Source organism: Brassica oleracea, chromosome C6 (assembly GCF_000695525.1).
Source record: "Brassica oleracea var. oleracea cultivar TO1000 chromosome C6, BOL, whole genome shotgun sequence".
In the NCBI taxonomy this organism is placed as follows: Eukaryota; Viridiplantae; Streptophyta; class Magnoliopsida; order Brassicales; family Brassicaceae; genus Brassica; species Brassica oleracea.
The window spans coordinates 39,744,822-39,765,175 of NC_027753.1; the positions used below are offsets into that span (position 1 = coordinate 39,744,822).

General features: G+C 33.3%; 2 protein-coding genes across 2 annotated transcripts; one reads left to right on the forward strand and one right to left on the reverse strand.

The window, feature by feature from the left end:
- The first annotated feature begins 8,481 nt into the window (after window positions 1-8,481).
- On the forward strand, window positions 8,482-10,097 carry LOC106296965. Its single transcript, XM_013733229.1, has 3 exons — window positions 8,482-9,182; window positions 9,479-9,651; window positions 9,751-10,097. The coding sequence occupies exons 1-3, from the start codon at window positions 8,598-8,600 to the stop codon at window positions 9,911-9,913; spliced, it is 921 nt and encodes a 306-aa protein (XP_013588683.1). The 5' UTR covers window positions 8,482-8,597; the 3' UTR covers window positions 9,914-10,097.
- Window positions 10,098-15,920: 5,823 nt separating this feature from the next.
- On the reverse strand, window positions 15,921-16,917 carry LOC106298623 (protein LURP-one-related 5-like). Its single transcript, XM_013734762.1, has 2 exons — window positions 16,572-16,917; window positions 15,921-16,476 (listed from the first exon to the last, which is right to left on the reverse strand). The coding sequence occupies exons 1-2, from the start codon at window positions 16,797-16,799 to the stop codon at window positions 16,072-16,074; spliced, it is 633 nt and encodes a 210-aa protein (XP_013590216.1). The 5' UTR covers window positions 16,800-16,917; the 3' UTR covers window positions 15,921-16,071.
- Between the last annotated feature and the right edge of the window lie 3,437 nt (window positions 16,918-20,354).

Genomic DNA, 20,354 nt, shown 5'->3' on the forward strand with positions numbered 1-20,354 from the left:
AATGGTGAGTGCCTGTTTGTGTGAGTTCTGTCTTCCTTTTATAAGCTGCCTCCGTCTGTTCCAATTTACCATCCTACCCCTCTGTTTCTCTCTAGTCTCCACCCTTTCCTCTTCTTTACTTTTGCCAATGACAGCCAAAATTGTCTTTTCTTTGTTGACAATTATGGAGTTTCCCTACAATGGGATGACCAAAAGCAAAGAAATCACCTTCTTTTGTTTGTAAACAATTTGAAAATAGATGTATATCTTTTCAATAAAATGTATCTTCTTATCAAACTAACTAACAACTGATAAAAGGAAAAAATAACTATACAAATCTCACTCTTTCTTATTATTTATTAAACAAATGAATCCAATTACAGTTATTGTACTTTAAATATGAATCTTTTAAATATTTCACAAGAGTTTTAATTAGATTTTATATATTTAATACGGCGCTCCCAATAGTCAAAACTACTAAATAATAATTTATTACTCACACATATATATTTTACATTTTAACATAAATTATATTGTGCTTATACTAGTCAATTTTTTTAAGAGAATATTATTACTTCCATTAGTATTTTACTAATGTTTTCTTTATATAATACTTTTGGAAATGGTCGAACAAATGGTAAAATGAAAATAATAATATATCTCATTTTAAGAAGCTTAGATATATAAATTAAATATATTTAATAATAAATGTTATTTTAAGAGTTTATCTTAAAAAGAATCGTATAATTTTTTTTACTGATCATAATAACCAAAATACCAGACAACAATTCGATACTCCTATATATTTTTTTTTATTTTACTAACATCCAACTAGTAGTATTTTTTTTTTGAGAAAATAAATTATTAGTCACACTCGTATTTTACTTACGGCACTAAACTCAGTGTATGAGTTTTGAAAAGGATTAATTAGCTTAATATATAAACTCAGCGCCATGTTTTTAACTTTTGTAAAATTATATAAAATTGTATTACTTTTTTACTTAATACATATTTTATTTTAATGCAAATCATTTGGTATCAACGTTTTTGTTTTAAAACTAGATGTTGATATTAGTAAAAAAATAGTAAGTAGCCTTATTTTAATAATTTTTAACTTGTTCAGTTAATATTTTTTACAAAGTTACATAGGTATAAGTTTCCTAATTGTAACGATATTAAATATCAAATATCATTTTCCTAAATACAATTTATGGTAATTAATAAAAGTTATTATCCAGATTCAAACAAAAATGGAGCTTCCTAAAGAAATGGCTGGATGAACAAATCAATACATATACCAAAATGTACTAACCTTTGACTGTATAACTTCTGCAACCTTGCCAAAATATTGATATTGAATCGTTTTTTTGTATTTAATGTCTTTCTTTCTGTTTATGTATCAGTGGACCACCATAATTGATTGTGGTTGCCCCCTGGATGAGAACATATTCGAGTTGGGCTCGTAAAGTAGAAAAGAAAGATATAATCTGGGAACTTAACGGCCCACTAGAAGGCCTTGTATGATTTATTATTGTTTTAACAGCAAGAGGATAACGTATTCTGTGTTAGGGCTAGGCTCAGAAAAATGGAAAGCTGTAAGACCGTGTGATCAATCTGAGCCCATCCACCTCAGTGTCTTTAAGATCAATCAACCTCGACAACGACATGCCCATGTTATCCAAAGATTCACAATTCAATCTTCTTCTTTTTTTCTGTGAAAACAATTTAATCTTTCGAAACAACGTTTTTCTACAATCTAACTCCATTAGTTCATGATCAAAATGGACCATTTAGAAAAAATGCAATGAGTCAACAACTTGATCTCCATACCAAGAAAAGCATCAAGTATCTGAAACTAATGAGAGACCAAAGAAACTACGAAAATAGTGTTTGCTTATATGAATATCTCAAGAGACCAGAGACAGCACACTGACACTCATCATCGTATCACAGTTTCAGTCATTCCAAAACCCTTACGATTCCCAAACTTGCATCATCGCTATCCAGGTAATCTAAGCACCCTTCCCTCAGATTATGATTTATATTTGGCACTATTTTTTGTCCATTAAACATGCTAGGGGAGGTCATGAATTCAACGTTTATACCAATTTGAATTTGCAACTGAATCATCCTTCCTTGTACCTTTGTTGTTAGTTGTTACCCTCTGACCATCCATCCATAGCTAATAGGCCTCACGTCTATTCTCTCAACTTGTAAGTTTTTTTTGGTAATCATATTAAACTCAACTTGTAAGTAATACCTTATGTAATAGGCTGTGCATTCAAAATATTTATTTATTAATATTAATTATAAATCACTGCATTGTTTTTCTTGTGTTTTAGTTTTGTACTCATGATATTGAATTCTGATAGATTATTATTCATCATTCAACTACTTTAACTAAAACCAGTTTAATTATGAAATTTTTATTTAGGCGGAAAGTAAATATACTTTTGTAATCAATTCTTTCAAGTTTCAAGTCTTTTTACATGCACTACCACCTACCAAAATCAAGATACTACATATTAGGTATAGAGGACCAATCATATTGAAAAATTATTTTTGTAATAACATTCTAAATCATTCAATTATTTATCACGTACTGGCATCTATAAATGATCAGAAACGTACGTACATAGTGGATGATTATGCACGTATCTTTTTCTTCTTCAAAGCTTCCAGAGAAACCCTTAAAACGTTATTATCTACTGAATGCACTGAATATCATAGGGTGACAAAAGAAACAGAGCCCCCGCCAGTTGATAAAAGCATGAGAGTGATGATGAACGTGAAGCACTCAGATCTCCCGCTGCTTGCCGTATAAAAAAACATGATTAACCCGGAGTTCTTAGGACGGAGTTCTTATCGGAAGTTAAGAAACTGTTTATTAACTTTTAACTAAAAAAACTAAGAACCGGTTCTTAACGGTTCTTAAATAAGGACTTTAAGAACCGGTTCTTAATTTTTTTAGTTAAAAGTTAAGAAATAGTTTATTAACTTCCGATAAGAACTCCACTCTAAGAATCCCTGGTTAATCATGGGATCTCCGTTCGTCAGCTAAAATCTAAAAAACGTGTCGAGCATTGTCTCGATCTGAGATTAACACTGTAGCTGACAGTTACTTTTAGCATTTGTTTCTATCTCTTGCTTCACCCAGCACCGTCAGTTTTTCTGTAAGAAACTATGTACTGATGGGGACAAAAGGGTGGGACGTGGGTTCCACACTTGCCCAACTGGTTATGGTCAACGTGTCAAAGTATCAGAGGCCAAGGGTTTTCTGCGATCTTTATCTATCAATCTATGGTCCCGTTAGAATTATAATTTCTCATTGTTTTTCTCTTGGATGGTGTCGACTTGAGACCAATAATATATACACTTATCATTTACAGTCGTCTAAATTAATTATGCGGCTATATAAGACCCACACTAGACTCCATATTATCAATAGACTCATAAATGGTTTTAGTTTAATGGAGTTTTTAATATAAAACAATTAACAGAGTGATCATCATGTTATTGAGAAGCACATCTGCTCCGATACTGAACTCGTGGCTTCCACAACACTGCTCGAGAGAATCATCTCCGGAGCCCGAGTCACAGCTCCAACGCCGAAACAGATCGTTGTCTATTCTCTCTTCAAAGTCCATAGACAGACACACAGGGGAGCTGTTGCACCAAACTCTCTCTGTGCACAAGGAGAGTGTTCATAAATCAAGTAACAAGGAAAACGACAGCAATGACGTAATATCACGCAGGCAGCGCAGGTCATCTTTAGATGAAAGTTCCCATGGAACAGCTTACCGGAAAAAGATTTTGGATCCTTCGTCGACCTTTTTAATGGAGAGGCTATTCTCGAGCTCTGGACAAGGAGAGAAGGTTTGTGATGATGATGATGATGGTCTGGAGACTCTTGTGAGTGGTGGTAGTGGTATGGGAAGCAGCGGTGGCAAGATATGTACGGGAGGCGGTGTCGGTGGAAGCGGCGTTGACGGCGGTGGAAGTGAGGACGCCACCGATGTGTATTACCGCGAGATGATCAACTTGAATCCTGGAAACTCTATTTTGACCGGAAACTACGCCAAGTTCTTGAAAGAGGTAATAGTTGAGTATAAATTTGGTCAAGAACTAAAAAAAAAAGTATTTCTTATCTTTTTTATACAGGATATTTTAGTAGAAACCATCCACGTGTAAAATATGTATTGCGTAGATATTAACAAAATAAAAAAAAAATGTTTAGTTTCAGGGAATATAGGTGTTAAAAAAAGTTTTCAGGGAATATAGAGAGTAAACAATACTCAATCAGTGGACAAAAAAAATACACTCCATCTTTGATAAAATATGTATTTATGTATATATATACGTGTATATTTGATTTATGTATACATGAACAGGTGAGAGGAGACATGAAGAGAGCAGAAGAGTACTGTGAAAGAGTAATTTTAGGGAACACCAACGATGGAAACGTTCTCTCGCTGTACGCGGATCTCATTTTGCATAACCATGGTGATCGTAAAAGAGCACACTCTTATTTCCAACAAGCTGCCCAAATGTCCCCCGACGATTGGTAATTTTGAAACATCTACTTTATATAACCATATTATAGTTTAAGGATAGTTATTTAATTAATTTAGACTATGATAACAATACTGCAATAATGGTTCAGCTACGTGCAAGCTTCCTACGCAAGGTTTCTGTGGGATGTGGAGGAGGACGAAGATGAAGTAGATGGAGAAGAAGAGCAAAGGAGTGATGAAATTGGCATCATGCCTTCAACAACCACCTTCCGTGACTTTTCCCAACTCTCTGCTATTTCCACGCAGTCCTAAACACAGTTATGTAGACTTCATCTATAGTAATATCCAAACAAATAAATAAAAGGTATAGTATGCAGTATGCTGTTTAATACACATATGCGTGAGTAATATTACTTCATGTTAAGAGAATCTAGATATGTTCTGTACATTTCAAATATATGGACGGCTATGTTTTCTCTGTGCCGCAGTACATGTATATGTTTTCTCTGTCTCTGACAACTTCACAATTACTACTAGGGATGTCAAATGGGCGAGATGTCCATGGATAGCCTGCATAACCATGGTGATCGTAAAAGAGCACACTCTTATTTCCAACAAGCTGCCCAAATGTCCCCCGACGATTGGTAATTTTGAAACATCTACTTTATATAACCATATTATAGTTTAAGGATAGTTATTTAATTAATTTAGACTATGATAACAATACTGCAATAATGGTTCAGCTACGTGCAAGCTTCCTACGCAAGGTTTCTGTGGGATGTGGAGGAGGACGAAGATGAAGTAGATGGAGAAGAAGAGCAAAGGAGTGATGAAATTGGCATCATGCCTTCAACAACCACCTTCCGTGACTTTTCCCAACTCTCTGCTATTTCCACGCAGTCCTAAACACAGTTATGTAGACTTCATCTATAGTAATATCCAAACAAATAAATAAAAGGTATAGTATGCAGTATGCTGTTTAATACACATATGCGTGAGTAATATTACTTCATGTTAAGAGAATCTAGATATGTTCTGTACATTTCAAATATATGGACGGCTATGTTTTCTCTGTGCCGCAGTACATGTATATGTTTTCTCTGTCTCTGACAACTTCACAATTACTACTAGGGATGTCAAATGGGCGAGATGTCCATGGATAGCCCATGCCCAAATCAATTTGGACTAATATGGACATGTCCAAATCTGTCCAGAAAATATTTTATCCAAATGGGCGACGCCCAAATATACTCGTAGCCCAAATGTATACTCGTAGCCCAAATGGGCAAAACCACATGGACACTGGCTGAGAGCGCATGAGACTTCAGATGATGAGACAATTTGTCAAATGGTGGAAACAATGAAGCTGAAGTTTGACAAGTACTGGGAAGAATATAGTGACATCCTTTCTATTGATGCGGTGTTGGATCCAAGGTTAAAGTTTGCTGCCATGAAGTATTGTTATGACACCTTGGATTCATTAACAAGCAAGTTGAAAGTCGATCATATCCGAAAGAAGATAAAAAAGCTATACGGAGTTTATAAGAAGGATTCTAAGAGCACTACTGCAAGCACTTCAGAAACCTCCCTGGTGAACAGTATACCAGCTGGGTATGGGGTAAGTAGTTGGTGTGTTCTTGCTGTTTTTATGTTCATAATGTATGAGTTTTAGTATCGGTGTGTTCTTACTGTTTTTATGTTCATAATGTAGGATTTTTATGCATTCTTTTCTCAAAATGCGGGAACAGGAAAGTCAGCTTTAGATTTTCACTTGGCTGAACCGGTTTTAGATATGGCTGCCTTTAAAATTCTAGATGTCTTGAGATATTGGAAAAACAATGCAACACAGTTTAAGGAGCTGTCCCGCATGGCGTGTGATGTTCTTTCAATTCCCATTACAACCGTGTCTTCTGAGTCGTCATTCAGTGCTGGAAGCCGTGTTCTTAGCAAATATAGGAGTCGGCTTCTTCCATCAAATGTACAAGCTCTCATTTGTGGAAGAAATTGGCTGCGTGGGTTTGAAGTGACGAGTAAGCTTTCTGATTTTATATTGAAATGTTCATTATATGTCTCTTTACTCGATTGCATTGTTTATATGTCTCTTTACTTGGCTGCTGTGATTTTTATACTGATTTGCTTGCATGTTTACTTGTGGATTGAACTTGCTAAATGTCTCATTAGGTGATTGAAGATGATGAAGAAGAAAAAAAAGAAGAAGAGAAGGAAGGGGAAGCTGAAGAAGAAAGTGGCGACAACGACATGCCCATGTTATCCAAAGATTCACAATTCAATCTTCTTCTTTTTTTCTGTGAAAACAATTTAATCTTTCGAAACAACGTTTTTCTACAATCTAACTCCATTAGTTCATGATCAAAATGGACCATTTAGAAAAAATGCAATGAGTCAACAACTTGATCTCCATACCAAGAAAAGCATCAAGTATCTGAAACTAATGAGAGACCAAAGAAACTACGAAAATAGTGTTTGCTTATATGAATATCTCAAGAGACCAGAGACAGCACACTGACACTCATCATCGTATCACAGTTTCAGTCATTCCAAAACCCTTACGATTCCCAAACTTGCATCATCGCTATCCAGGTAATCTAAGCACCCTTCCCTCAGATTATGATTTATATTTGGCACTATTTTTTGTCCATTAAACATGCTAGGGGAGGTCATGAATTCAACGTTTATACCAATTTGAATTTGCAACTGAATCATCCTTCCTTGTACCTTTGTTGTTAGTTGTTACCCTCTGACCATCCATCCATAGCTAATAGGCCTCACGTCTATTCTCTCAACTTGTAAGTTTTTTTTGGTAATCATATTAAACTCAACTTGTAAGTAATACCTTATGTAATAGGCTGTGCATTCAAAATATTTATTTATTAATATTAATTATAAATCACTGCATTGTTTTTCTTGTGTTTTAGTTTTGTACTCATGATATTGAATTCTGATAGATTATTATTCATCATTCAACTACTTTAACTAAAACCAGTTTAATTATGAAATTTTTATTTAGGCGGAAAGTAAATATACTTTTGTAATCAATTCTTTCAAGTTTCAAGTCTTTTTACATGCACTACCACCTACCAAAATCAAGATACTACATATTAGGTATAGAGGACCAATCATATTGAAAAATTATTTTTGTAATAACATTCTAAATCATTCAATTATTTATCACGTACTGGCATCTATAAATGATCAGAAACGTACGTACATAGTGGATGATTATGCACGTATCTTTTTCTTCTTCAAAGCTTCCAGAGAAACCCTTAAAACGTTATTATCTACTGAATGCACTGAATATCATAGGGTGACAAAAGAAACAGAGCCCCCGCCAGTTGATAAAAGCATGAGAGTGATGATGAACGTGAAGCACTCAGATCTCCCGCTGCTTGCCGTATAAAAAAACATGATTAACCCGGAGTTCTTAGGACGGAGTTCTTATCGGAAGTTAAGAAACTGTTTATTAACTTTTAACTAAAAAAACTAAGAACCGGTTCTTAACGGTTCTTAAATAAGGACTTTAAGAACCGGTTCTTAATTTTTTTAGTTAAAAGTTAAGAAATAGTTTATTAACTTCCGATAAGAACTCCACTCTAAGAATCCCTGGTTAATCATGGGATCTCCGTTCGTCAGCTAAAATCTAAAAAACGTGTCGAGCATTGTCTCGATCTGAGATTAACACTGTAGCTGACAGTTACTTTTAGCATTTGTTTCTATCTCTTGCTTCACCCAGCACCGTCAGTTTTTCTGTAAGAAACTATGTACTGATGGGGACAAAAGGGTGGGACGTGGGTTCCACACTTGCCCAACTGGTTATGGTCAACGTGTCAAAGTATCAGAGGCCAAGGGTTTTCTGCGATCTTTATCTATCAATCTATGGTCCCGTTAGAATTATAATTTCTCATTGTTTTTCTCTTGGATGGTGTCGACTTGAGACCAATAATATATACACTTATCATTTACAGTCGTCTAAATTAATTATGCGGCTATATAAGACCCACACTAGACTCCATATTATCAATAGACTCATAAATGGTTTTAGTTTAATGGAGTTTTTAATATAAAACAATTAACAGAGTGATCATCATGTTATTGAGAAGCACATCTGCTCCGATACTGAACTCGTGGCTTCCACAACACTGCTCGAGAGAATCATCTCCGGAGCCCGAGTCACAGCTCCAACGCCGAAACAGATCGTTGTCTATTCTCTCTTCAAAGTCCATAGACAGACACACAGGGGAGCTGTTGCACCAAACTCTCTCTGTGCACAAGGAGAGTGTTCATAAATCAAGTAACAAGGAAAACGACAGCAATGACGTAATATCACGCAGGCAGCGCAGGTCATCTTTAGATGAAAGTTCCCATGGAACAGCTTACCGGAAAAAGATTTTGGATCCTTCGTCGACCTTTTTAATGGAGAGGCTATTCTCGAGCTCTGGACAAGGAGAGAAGGTTTGTGATGATGATGATGATGGTCTGGAGACTCTTGTGAGTGGTGGTAGTGGTATGGGAAGCAGCGGTGGCAAGATATGTACGGGAGGCGGTGTCGGTGGAAGCGGCGTTGACGGCGGTGGAAGTGAGGACGCCACCGATGTGTATTACCGCGAGATGATCAACTTGAATCCTGGAAACTCTATTTTGACCGGAAACTACGCCAAGTTCTTGAAAGAGGTAATAGTTGAGTATAAATTTGGTCAAGAACTAAAAAAAAAAGTATTTCTTATCTTTTTTATACAGGATATTTTAGTAGAAACCATCCACGTGTAAAATATGTATTGCGTAGATATTAACAAAATAAAAAAAAAATGTTTAGTTTCAGGGAATATAGGTGTTAAAAAAAGTTTTCAGGGAATATAGAGAGTAAACAATACTCAATCAGTGGACAAAAAAAATACACTCCATCTTTGATAAAATATGTATTTATGTATATATATACGTGTATATTTGATTTATGTATACATGAACAGGTGAGAGGAGACATGAAGAGAGCAGAAGAGTACTGTGAAAGAGTAATTTTAGGGAACACCAACGATGGAAACGTTCTCTCGCTGTACGCGGATCTCATTTTGCATAACCATGGTGATCGTAAAAGAGCACACTCTTATTTCCAACAAGCTGCCCAAATGTCCCCCGACGATTGGTAATTTTGAAACATCTACTTTATATAACCATATTATAGTTTAAGGATAGTTATTTAATTAATTTAGACTATGATAACAATACTGCAATAATGGTTCAGCTACGTGCAAGCTTCCTACGCAAGGTTTCTGTGGGATGTGGAGGAGGACGAAGATGAAGTAGATGGAGAAGAAGAGCAAAGGAGTGATGAAATTGGCATCATGCCTTCAACAACCACCTTCCGTGACTTTTCCCAACTCTCTGCTATTTCCACGCAGTCCTAAACACAGTTATGTAGACTTCATCTATAGTAATATCCAAACAAATAAATAAAAGGTATAGTATGCAGTATGCTGTTTAATACACATATGCGTGAGTAATATTACTTCATGTTAAGAGAATCTAGATATGTTCTGTACATTTCAAATATATGGACGGCTATGTTTTCTCTGTGCCGCAGTACATGTATATGTTTTCTCTGTCTCTGACAACTTCACAATTACTACTAGGGATGTCAAATGGGCGAGATGTCCATGGATAGCCCATGCCCAAATCAATTTGGACTAATATGGACATGTCCAAATCTGTCCAGAAAATATTTTATCCAAATGGGCGACGCCCAAATATACTCGTAGCCCAAATGTATACTCGTAGCCCAAATGGGCAAAACCACATGGACACTGGCTGAGAGCGCATGAGACTTCAGATGATGAGACAATTTGTCAAATGGTGGAAACAATGAAGCTGAAGTTTGACAAGTACTGGGAAGAATATAGTGACATCCTTTCTATTGATGCGGTGTTGGATCCAAGGTTAAAGTTTGCTGCCATGAAGTATTGTTATGACACCTTGGATTCATTAACAAGCAAGTTGAAAGTCGATCATATCCGAAAGAAGATAAAAAAGCTATACGGAGTTTATAAGAAGGATTCTAAGAGCACTACTGCAAGCACTTCAGAAACCTCCCTGGTGAACAGTATACCAGCTGGGTATGGGGTAAGTAGTTGGTGTGTTCTTGCTGTTTTTATGTTCATAATGTATGAGTTTTAGTATCGGTGTGTTCTTACTGTTTTTATGTTCATAATGTAGGATTTTTATGTTCTTTTCACAAAATGCGGGAACAGGAAAGTCAGCTTTAGATTTTCACTTGGCTGAACCGGTTTTAGATATGGCTGCCTTTAAAATTCTAGATGTCTTGAGATATTGGAAAAACAATGCAACACAGTTTAAGGAGCTGTCCCGCATGGCGTGTGATGTTCTTTCAATTCTCATTACAACTGTGTCTTCTGAGTCGTCATTCAGTGCTGGAAGCCGTGTTCTTAGCAAATATAGGAGTCGGCTTCTTCCATCAAATGTACAAGCTCTCATTTGTGGAAGAAATTGGCTGCGTGGGTTTGAAGTGACGAGTAAGCTTTCTGATTTTATATTGAAATGTTCATTATATGTCTCTTTACTCGATTGCATTGTTTATATGTCTCTTTACTTGGCTGCTGTGATTTTTATACTGATTTGCTTGCATGTTTACTTGTGGATTGAACTTGCTAAATGTCTCATTAGGTGATTGAAGATGATGAAGAAGAAAAAAAAGAAGAAGAGAAGGAAGGGGAAGCTGAAGAAGAAAGTGGAAGTGGAAGAAAGAAGAGAAGGAAGTGAGATTAAGTGAAGGAATGAAGTTTAAGTACCTTTTGGAGTTCCGGTTCAAGTAGCCGTTAAAGTTTAAGTACCTTTTGTAAAAAATGGAGTTTAAGTTTGTAAAACATGGAGTTTAAGTTTGTAAAACATGGAGTTTAAGTTTGTAAAACATGGAGTTTAAGTTTGTAAAACATGGAGTTTAAGTTTGTAAAACATGGAGTTTAAGTTTGTAAAACATGGAGTTTAAGTTTGTAAAACATGGAGTTTAAGTTTGTAAAACATGGAGTTTAAGTTTGTAAAACATGGAGTTTAAGTTTGTAAAACATGGAGTTTAAGTTTGTAAAACATGGAGTTTAAGTTTGTAAAACATGGAGTTTAAGTTTGTAAAACATGGAGTTTAAGTTTGTAAAACATGGAGTTTAAGTTTGTAAAACATGGAGTTTAAGTTTGTAAAACATGGAGTTTAAGTTTGTAAAACATGGAGTTTAAGTTTGTAAAACATGGAGTTTAAGTTTGTAAAACATGGAGTTTAAGTTTAAGTTTGTAAAGCATGAAGTTTAAATTTAAGTTTAAGACTTTAAGTATCATCTTTTAATTTGAAAATTAGACTTTTTAGAATATATACATTTTTTAAATGACATTTAGAATCTGCACTTCTTTTAAATTGAAAATTAGATTTTTTATATAAAGTAGACGTCTGGATCCCATGGACAACTCATCTGGTCATGGTCCTATTTGGTTATGGTCTTATTTGGACATAGTCTTATTTGGGCTTCGACCAAAAACGTCCAGAGAAAAACAAGCCCATCTGAACACGTCCAAACCCACCCAGCCGTCCAATTGACACCCCTAATTTACGACTATTCAAACTGAGACAGCAAGTACATGACCAAAGCCCAGCCAACCACAGCTATATGAACTACTAGAACATTTAGGCATTAAAAGTCAACTAGACGGGTAAATTGTTTGTTTTGTTTTTTCTGTATAATCTTTTGTAAATAGCTTAAAAAATCATATATGTTTTACTCATCAGCGTGAAGTTTATGTATGCACTATGCAGGTTGGTTACTGGGTTTCTTCAATAACGTAAATTAATAATTAGAAGCAGTTACGTAAATTAATAATTAGAAGTGGGAAGAAAGGTAACTGCTTAGATTATAGAAAAAAATGAACGTGGTTAGAGTTAGTATATACTCCCTCTGGATTTAAATGTATAATGTTTAAGGTTTTACACACATATTAAGAAACAATAAATACACTATTTTAATTGTTACTTTTTAGTTATATCAATAAATTTTCACCACTCATAATTTTACTTTTTAATTTATGTTTAAATTTTAAAGATAAATACATTAATTATATCTCAAAACATTATACAATTATATACAAAATAAAAAGATAGAACATCATACATTCGTATCCGGAGGGAGTAATTAGAAGCAGTTATGAAATAATTAGTTTTTTTTTTAAAGTAGGTCCAATGACAAAAGAAGTAATATTTCAGAGAAAGTTGAGGGTAAATAATATGAGTGATCCTGAATTAATAATATTGATTTTTTTTGTCGGTAAGTGATTAAGATGTGAGAGAAAGACAATGACAAGTTTTAAGACTGAATATTTTCTTGCTTAACATTTACAAAACATTGAAGACTAAGTAGAATAATCTGTAATCCTTATCTCTTTTCTATCTAAACAACTGTAAATTCGTATATTCATCATAATGAATAAGAAAGGATTAAATTGGTTAAAGAAGAGTAGGTGTTGCTTTCCCGTACAAACCTCTGTCCTACAAAGATTAAAAGACCATTTAGAGCATGTCCAACTGGGGATTGTGACTGAGTTTCTAAAGATTAAAAAAAAAGAAATGAAAAAAATTATTTAAGAAACCCAACAATAGTTTTGAAGAAACTCTCTGTAACATCTCCTCCCACCTCTCAATACATCAATAGTTTTAGGCATTTCATTTTTATGATTTAAAAAAAAAAAGTATTATTTTACCTTTAAGAACTTGTTTTTAAGAGTTTGACCGTTAATTTACATACTGCACTTTATGTGTTTGGCGGGATATTAAGTATGAATTTGGACTTCGCATGAGCATTGGCCACTGGTGTATGACTGACATAAGAAACCTCCAACGCTTCTGTCAGTCTGTGCCATAAGGAGGGCCTCGGTCCAATGATGCAGTGGCGGAACTAACCAAAGTGTTTACCGGGGTCAGTTTTAGAGTCAGCATATATATTATATGGGTCAATAAGCCTATTTTACTATATTTTCTCAATTTTCTCTGTAAAAACACAAGTAAATTTTATTTTTCTTTGATTTCACATGGGTCATATGACCCACCTCACAAGGCACTACCTCCGCCACTGCAATGACGTAGGGACAAGAAATAAGTCTCCCCGTCGACTCTCCGTCGATTGGCTGCGAAAATAACTGTATCTATTCCTTATGGTGGGAGAGAAATAATAGACTTCATAACTCCATATCAGCACCTGCAACAGTTACTTACAAGAAGATAGACCGGCTCAGGGGCGGATCTACAATGATAGCAACGGGGGCAAGTGCCCCCAACTACTTTATAAAAAACATTTGGTTATTAAGAGACGTTTGGATTTTGTAGAGAAATTGGTAAAGATGCCCCCGCTTAAGCCCATCCGTACTGAGTTCAAAACTCATAGTGTATGTTTTCTTTTTGTTTGTTTTTACTATCTTGCTATACAATTAATGGTTTTCTGACACGTCCACTTTTACTGTATCAGTAATTCTTAATTGGTATTAAAAGCTTTCCATTTTTGTTTTATTATTAATATAATTCCTTTTTTTTTGTCAACAATTCCTTTTCCTTGTTAACATATTTTTTGTTTTGTTTATTTGTCTTTTTTAATATTATCATCTTAGATTTCAATATTTTCTGAAGCATATATTAAGCCCACTATTTTAATTGTAGACATTCACAATTGCCGCTAACAAACAAATAAAACTAATTGATATTTAAATAATAAAAATAATTCATTCATTTTAATTTAATATTCTAGAGTTCATTTCTTTATAATATAAGGACCACAACAAGTTATGTGTATCATATTGTTATATATATATAAAACTTTAAGACAACTTTTCTATATATTTTAATTGTTTTTTTCTGCAACAATATATTCTTGTGCATAATAACATTTGTATTTAGCAAAATGAAAACTATTTTGTAAGAGATATCATGGATTAAAAAATATATTTATTATTTGTTACAGTTTATAAATGATTAAATTTATAATTAATATTTTATTGTATATTTATTTATTACATTTATATTATTGAATATACTTATTAATGTGCCTCCGTCTAATAGTTGTTTTGGATCCGCCACACCGGGTTGTTAGAAACGCGATACTAGCACGAAGGGACCGCAAGAAATTTCGCAACCTGATGTCACTATGGCTGAAGTTTGACTAATCTCTGCAGTCACCGAAGTTCTTCCTGTTGGCCATTCTTTGTTTTTTCTTTTTTTTGGCAAAGGATAGCTACGATTTAAACATTTTGTATTAAGCAAACAAGCTCTTTTTTAAAATGAAATTCATATACTTATAAAAAAAAGAAATAAGACGATGCTTCTAGAAAAGAGGTGTGGATAGTCGATTTTTAAAATGAAATTCATATACTTATAAAAAAAAGAAATAAGACGATGCTTCTAGAAAAGAGGTGTGGATAATTTCATTGAATTAAGGAAGTGTGGGGATTAAGAATATTTGGTGCCGATCAAGCGATCGTTGTTAAATCTGAACAAAATGAGATCAAACACACATAAAATATGAGAGTATCCCAATTGCAGAGTTCTCGACATGTTTTTTTTTTATAAATTAAATGTACATACATAAAACTAGTTCCAAATATCTGAAAAATCACAAAACAACTTAAATAAAATATTTTAGAGCAATTTTCATAATTTTTAAATTTTCAAAACAATAATTTATAATATTTTTATTATATTATATAGTACCATAAATTTCATTTTATGGTTCACTGCGACATTACTTTTTGTCAGAAATCGAAAGTTCCATCTGCTTTATTTTTGTCAACAATTACAATCTAAGTAATCATATCTAGTAGTATTCCCTCTGTTCCCGAAAGTAAGATTTTCTAGAGTATGCATGCTTATTAAAATTTAATAAATGTTTATAATTTAATTTATTTTTGACTTTATTATATATTTTCCAATAACTTTCCACCAATGAAATTTAATCAATTCAAATATTTTCAATTAATGTTTCTCAAAAGTATAAAAAAATATCTTAACAATATAAAAAATTTATTTTTGTGGAACAAGAATTTTTTTTAAAAAATCTTACTTTCAAAAACGGATTCGAAAACGGAGAGAGTATATAACTTTATCCTTGATTCCCATGGATTTGGAATATAGTTGAACCGTCCTATGGCCAATGTCTATTGAAAGAAAAAGAAGATGTGACACATCCTTTATGGGTAATAGCTTCGTATTTTGACTAATGCAAATTCTGAACTCGTTCGAGAGAACATATAGCGTTTTGCCTACCTCACCAAGAAAAAGGGAATTAAATTGACAAAATTGTTTTATATCACCAACCAACTCTTTTCTCAAGTCATTTAAACCTTTTGTTATCCGAATTAAACAGCTGCAACTTAGAGTAATTCAAATAAAATTCATTCACAGCAAGTGACAGACGAGAAATATTTGTCCAGATCGTTCCTTTCAAGCCGACAGAAGCTCACAACTAGATAGATATTATTATTTCCACTCGTTTTTGGTTCCCACCCAAAAAGAAAAGAAAAGAAGAAATTAATGATCTTCTGCGTAAGGGTGCACCTGTTCTTCACCAACCTCGACGTAATCGTCACCGTAGATCTGATCAAGCACAAGGACCAATCCCATGGCAAAGGCTCCATCAAAACCGGCCTTCACGTTCAACGAGAAAACGTCTTTCCCAAGCATCACGTTCGTTGACGCATCCACTTTACGACGTATCTCCGCCACCTTCCGCCTCGTCTCCGCCTCCACCACGGTGCAGCTCCTTTGCCCGAAATTTCCTTCGATCAAGTACTCGTTGCACTCGTACTCCGCGTAAACCTCCACCGTCACGCTGTTCCTCCCGATCATCGACGATCTCCTCACTCCGAAGATCGGTTTTTGACCGTCTGTTCTCTCCCCGAGATACCCCTCCCATCTCCGTCGCAAACTCGGCCTCTGTTTCACCGTTTAGAAAGAAAAAACCAGAGTTAGAACACGACTGTATCCGACTTATTATAGTATTTTATTTATAAAAGGAGGTAGGTAGGTACCTTTCGTCGGAGGGTTAGGAGACAGCGACCGTGAGCGTCCATGAGGACAACCTCATCGTTGTCGCGGTTGTTGGGACCACCGTAAGAGTCCACCCGAAAGACCAAAGTGCCCTTGCAGTCGTAAACCGTGAAACCATCTCCGGCGAAAAAGAGAGAAGTTTTCCGAACAGTCAAGTTCTTGTCTTGCCCGTGACTAAATTTATTGTCCACAAGCAAACCACCCTTCATTTTTTTCCGATTGCTGATTGGTTCCAAATTAGAAACTCAAACTCCGATTCTGAGTTTGTTGATGTGATGATATGCTTTGTAAAGCTTTTGAGTTTTGATACTTATAAGACAAGTGAGAGTTGGGGGATAAGGAAGACAACGAGTGCACGATTTATAAGGACAAGACGACACGGAGATAGAATCTCATTTAGGAGTTTTTACAGTTTCGGCAAATGTTAAAGTGCCACGTGTCGATGACTAGTAGCTTGAACTTTTATCAAGTACGTAGATGCGCTTCACAATTTCCCCCCCTTTTTTCTTCACTTTAACGTATCAACGTACTAGTAGCAAATGTTGATATGTTCATGCAAGATACAACTAGAGTGACATATGAGGCTGATGAGCAATATCAGTCTTCTGTTTCTTTCAATTTGCTTATACATACTTATTTAAAGTTTTACTGTGTGTTTCTATACGCAGAAATAAAATTTAAAACTAATTATATTTTTTAAAAATCTGTTAATATTTTAGATTTATTATGTATTTAGCAATATTTTAATAATAACTAATTTTAAATTAAAATATCTCGAACATTTTAATGTTTTTTGTTTATTTATTAGTTATTTACATGTATACGCTTGTGCATATTTTCAAGATTCTTGTTGGACGGTCTTCGGCAACATTACTTCTTCCTTTCCAGTCACTGTTTCTCCTTCTCTCCTTTTTTTCCGATCTGACATTATTCCGAACATATTGTAAGGCGATTAATCGATTAGTACAGATCAAAAGGATGCCTTTTGTTTCTATATTTAGTATTAAAATACTAATAAAGCCATTAGGGTATCGTGTGGGCATCACCGGACACATTATTGATTCTCTTTTATAAGTAGTTAACTCCACAAATCATATAGAACTCGTTTTTTATAACGAGCGCTTAACATTAGAATAACTAAGTAACTAAATGTTGGTTGATCAAAAAGAATGGAGCCGTGGAATGCATATTAGCTTTTATTAGTTAAAGCTTACAGCCTCACCAAATCTTCTCAGATCTAGTCGTTGATATTTTTATATTCCCTATTATTTTATTTATGCATAATAATATGAACCTTACATCAGGGTCCATGGCCAGCTAGTTTGTCAGTTAAGTTTCTAAAAAATATCGGTACTGAAATGGAAACGAAATAAACCCGTGTAACATGTGTGTTTTCCATGCACGACCGACTATGATGATACACATTATTTCCGTGTACGATACCAAATTACCCATCAACTGGCTCGCATCGGGAAAAAAGATTCCCACTATACACATCATTAAAGATAACATAATCCTTGCAATCTCATAGAAATACTTTAAATTAGCATAATGTCTTTCAAATCAATTATTTTTGTATGATAACGATTTTTGGAAAGCTTTAAGCAAAATCATGTGTTACAAAGAAGTATCTGACCCATTTGACCAAAAAGAGCTTAAGAGCTTTCTGATCAGCATTTATATATTACTTGTTAATTATTCCAATACTATGTCTTTTAATTTTTCCATATCCTACTTTTTTCATGATAAAAAATGTGTATGCACCAAATGTCAATAACAGATACATGTTTTCTCAAAATAATTTTATTTTTCTGATATATATTAATGGCTAAAAATAATAACAAACCAAAATAAATAATTGTTATATAAAATGCATAAGATAGAGTGATGAAATATATGTACATACTATTATTTATGAAATGATTTGGCTTATTTGTCATCTTCTCCATGATTTTAGTTAATTTGTTTACTTTTCATATTTTCCAAAATTTTAGGATAAATCATTAGTTTAATTAATTAATATTATTATTAATTTTTATTTTATTTTGATATCTATATATTTATCATGATATTTAAAATCATGATAAACATGAACCTATTTCACCGATATATATACTAATATTTTTTAAAAATATATTTTAATATATAATAAACATGATATTTACGACATTTAATTAATAATATATACCGATAGTATCGTCATTACTTTTCTCTCATTTATAATTTTAATGACTAATATTATAGCTAATTTCTCTGATTTTTACTGAAAATATTGATCAAATACAGATTATTATAAATTTATATATAAGTATACTAATATATCTGAATTAATCAGTTTCTTTAGTTAATTTACTTATTTTTCATATTTTTTCCATAGTTATATGATAAATTATTAGTTTAATTAATATTATTTACTGAAGCCTATAATCTTTAGTGTTGTTTTAAAACTTCTGACCACATTCTACATTTGTGTTAGTGTATGCTAAACTCTGTTTCATGGTAAATGGGAATCATTATAATTTTTTATCAATTAATTTAGTAAAACTTCATAATACTCTTTAACTCGAGGAATTACCACTATAAAATCGCTATTTTTTTGAAAAACGGACACAACAATGGCTGTCAACCTCTTTCAACATCTTCATATGTAAGTGCGTGATGCAACTATGCATTAAAACAATATTGTCTTATTTTTTGAAATTTTCTCAAAATCTATTTGTTAACCCCTACAAAAATATTGAATTTTGGTAAATTCTTTATATACTAAAGACTATAATTTTTAGTGTTGTTTTAAAATTTCTGACCACATTCTACATTTGTATTAATGTATGCTAAACTCTCTTTCACGATATATAGGAATCATTATAATTTTTTTATCAATTAATTTAGAAAAACTTCATAATACTTCGTAAATCGAGTAATAACCACTATAAAATCACTATTTTCTTGAAAAAAGGGAGACAACAAAGGCTCCAAACCTATTTCAACATCATCATATGTAAGTGCATGATACTACTATGCATTAAAAAAATATTGTCATATTTTTTGAAATTTTCTCAAAATCTATGTATTAACCCCCTAAAAAATATTGAATTTTGGTAAATTCTTTATATACTGAAGCCTATAATCTTTAGTTTTGTTTTAAAACTTTTGACCACATTCTACATTTGTATTAGTGTACGCTAAAATCTATTTCATGGTATATGGGAATCATTATAGTTTATTATCAATTAATTTAGTAAAACTTTATAATATTCCTTAAATCGAGGAATAACCAGTATAAAATCGTTATTTTCTTGAAAAACGGAGACAACAAAGGCTGCCAACCTCTTTCAACATCATCATATGTAAGTGCAGGATGCAACTATGCATTAAAACAATATTGTCATATTTTTAAAATTTTTCTCAAAATCTATGTGTACCCCCTACAAATATATTGAATTTTGGTAAATTCTTTATATACTGAAACCTATAATCTTTAGTGTTGTTTTAAAATTTATGACCACATTCTACATTTGTATTAATGTATGTTAAACTCTCTTTCATGGAATATGAGAATCATTATAATTTTTTAACAATTAATTTAGTAAAACTTCATAATACTCCTTAAATCGAGGAATAACCACTATAAAATCGCTATTTTCTTGAAAAACTGAGACAATAAAGGCTCCAAAACTCTTTCAACATCATCATATGTAAGTGCAGGATGCAACTATGCATTAAAACAATATTGTCTTATTTTTTGAAATTTTCTCAAAATCTAT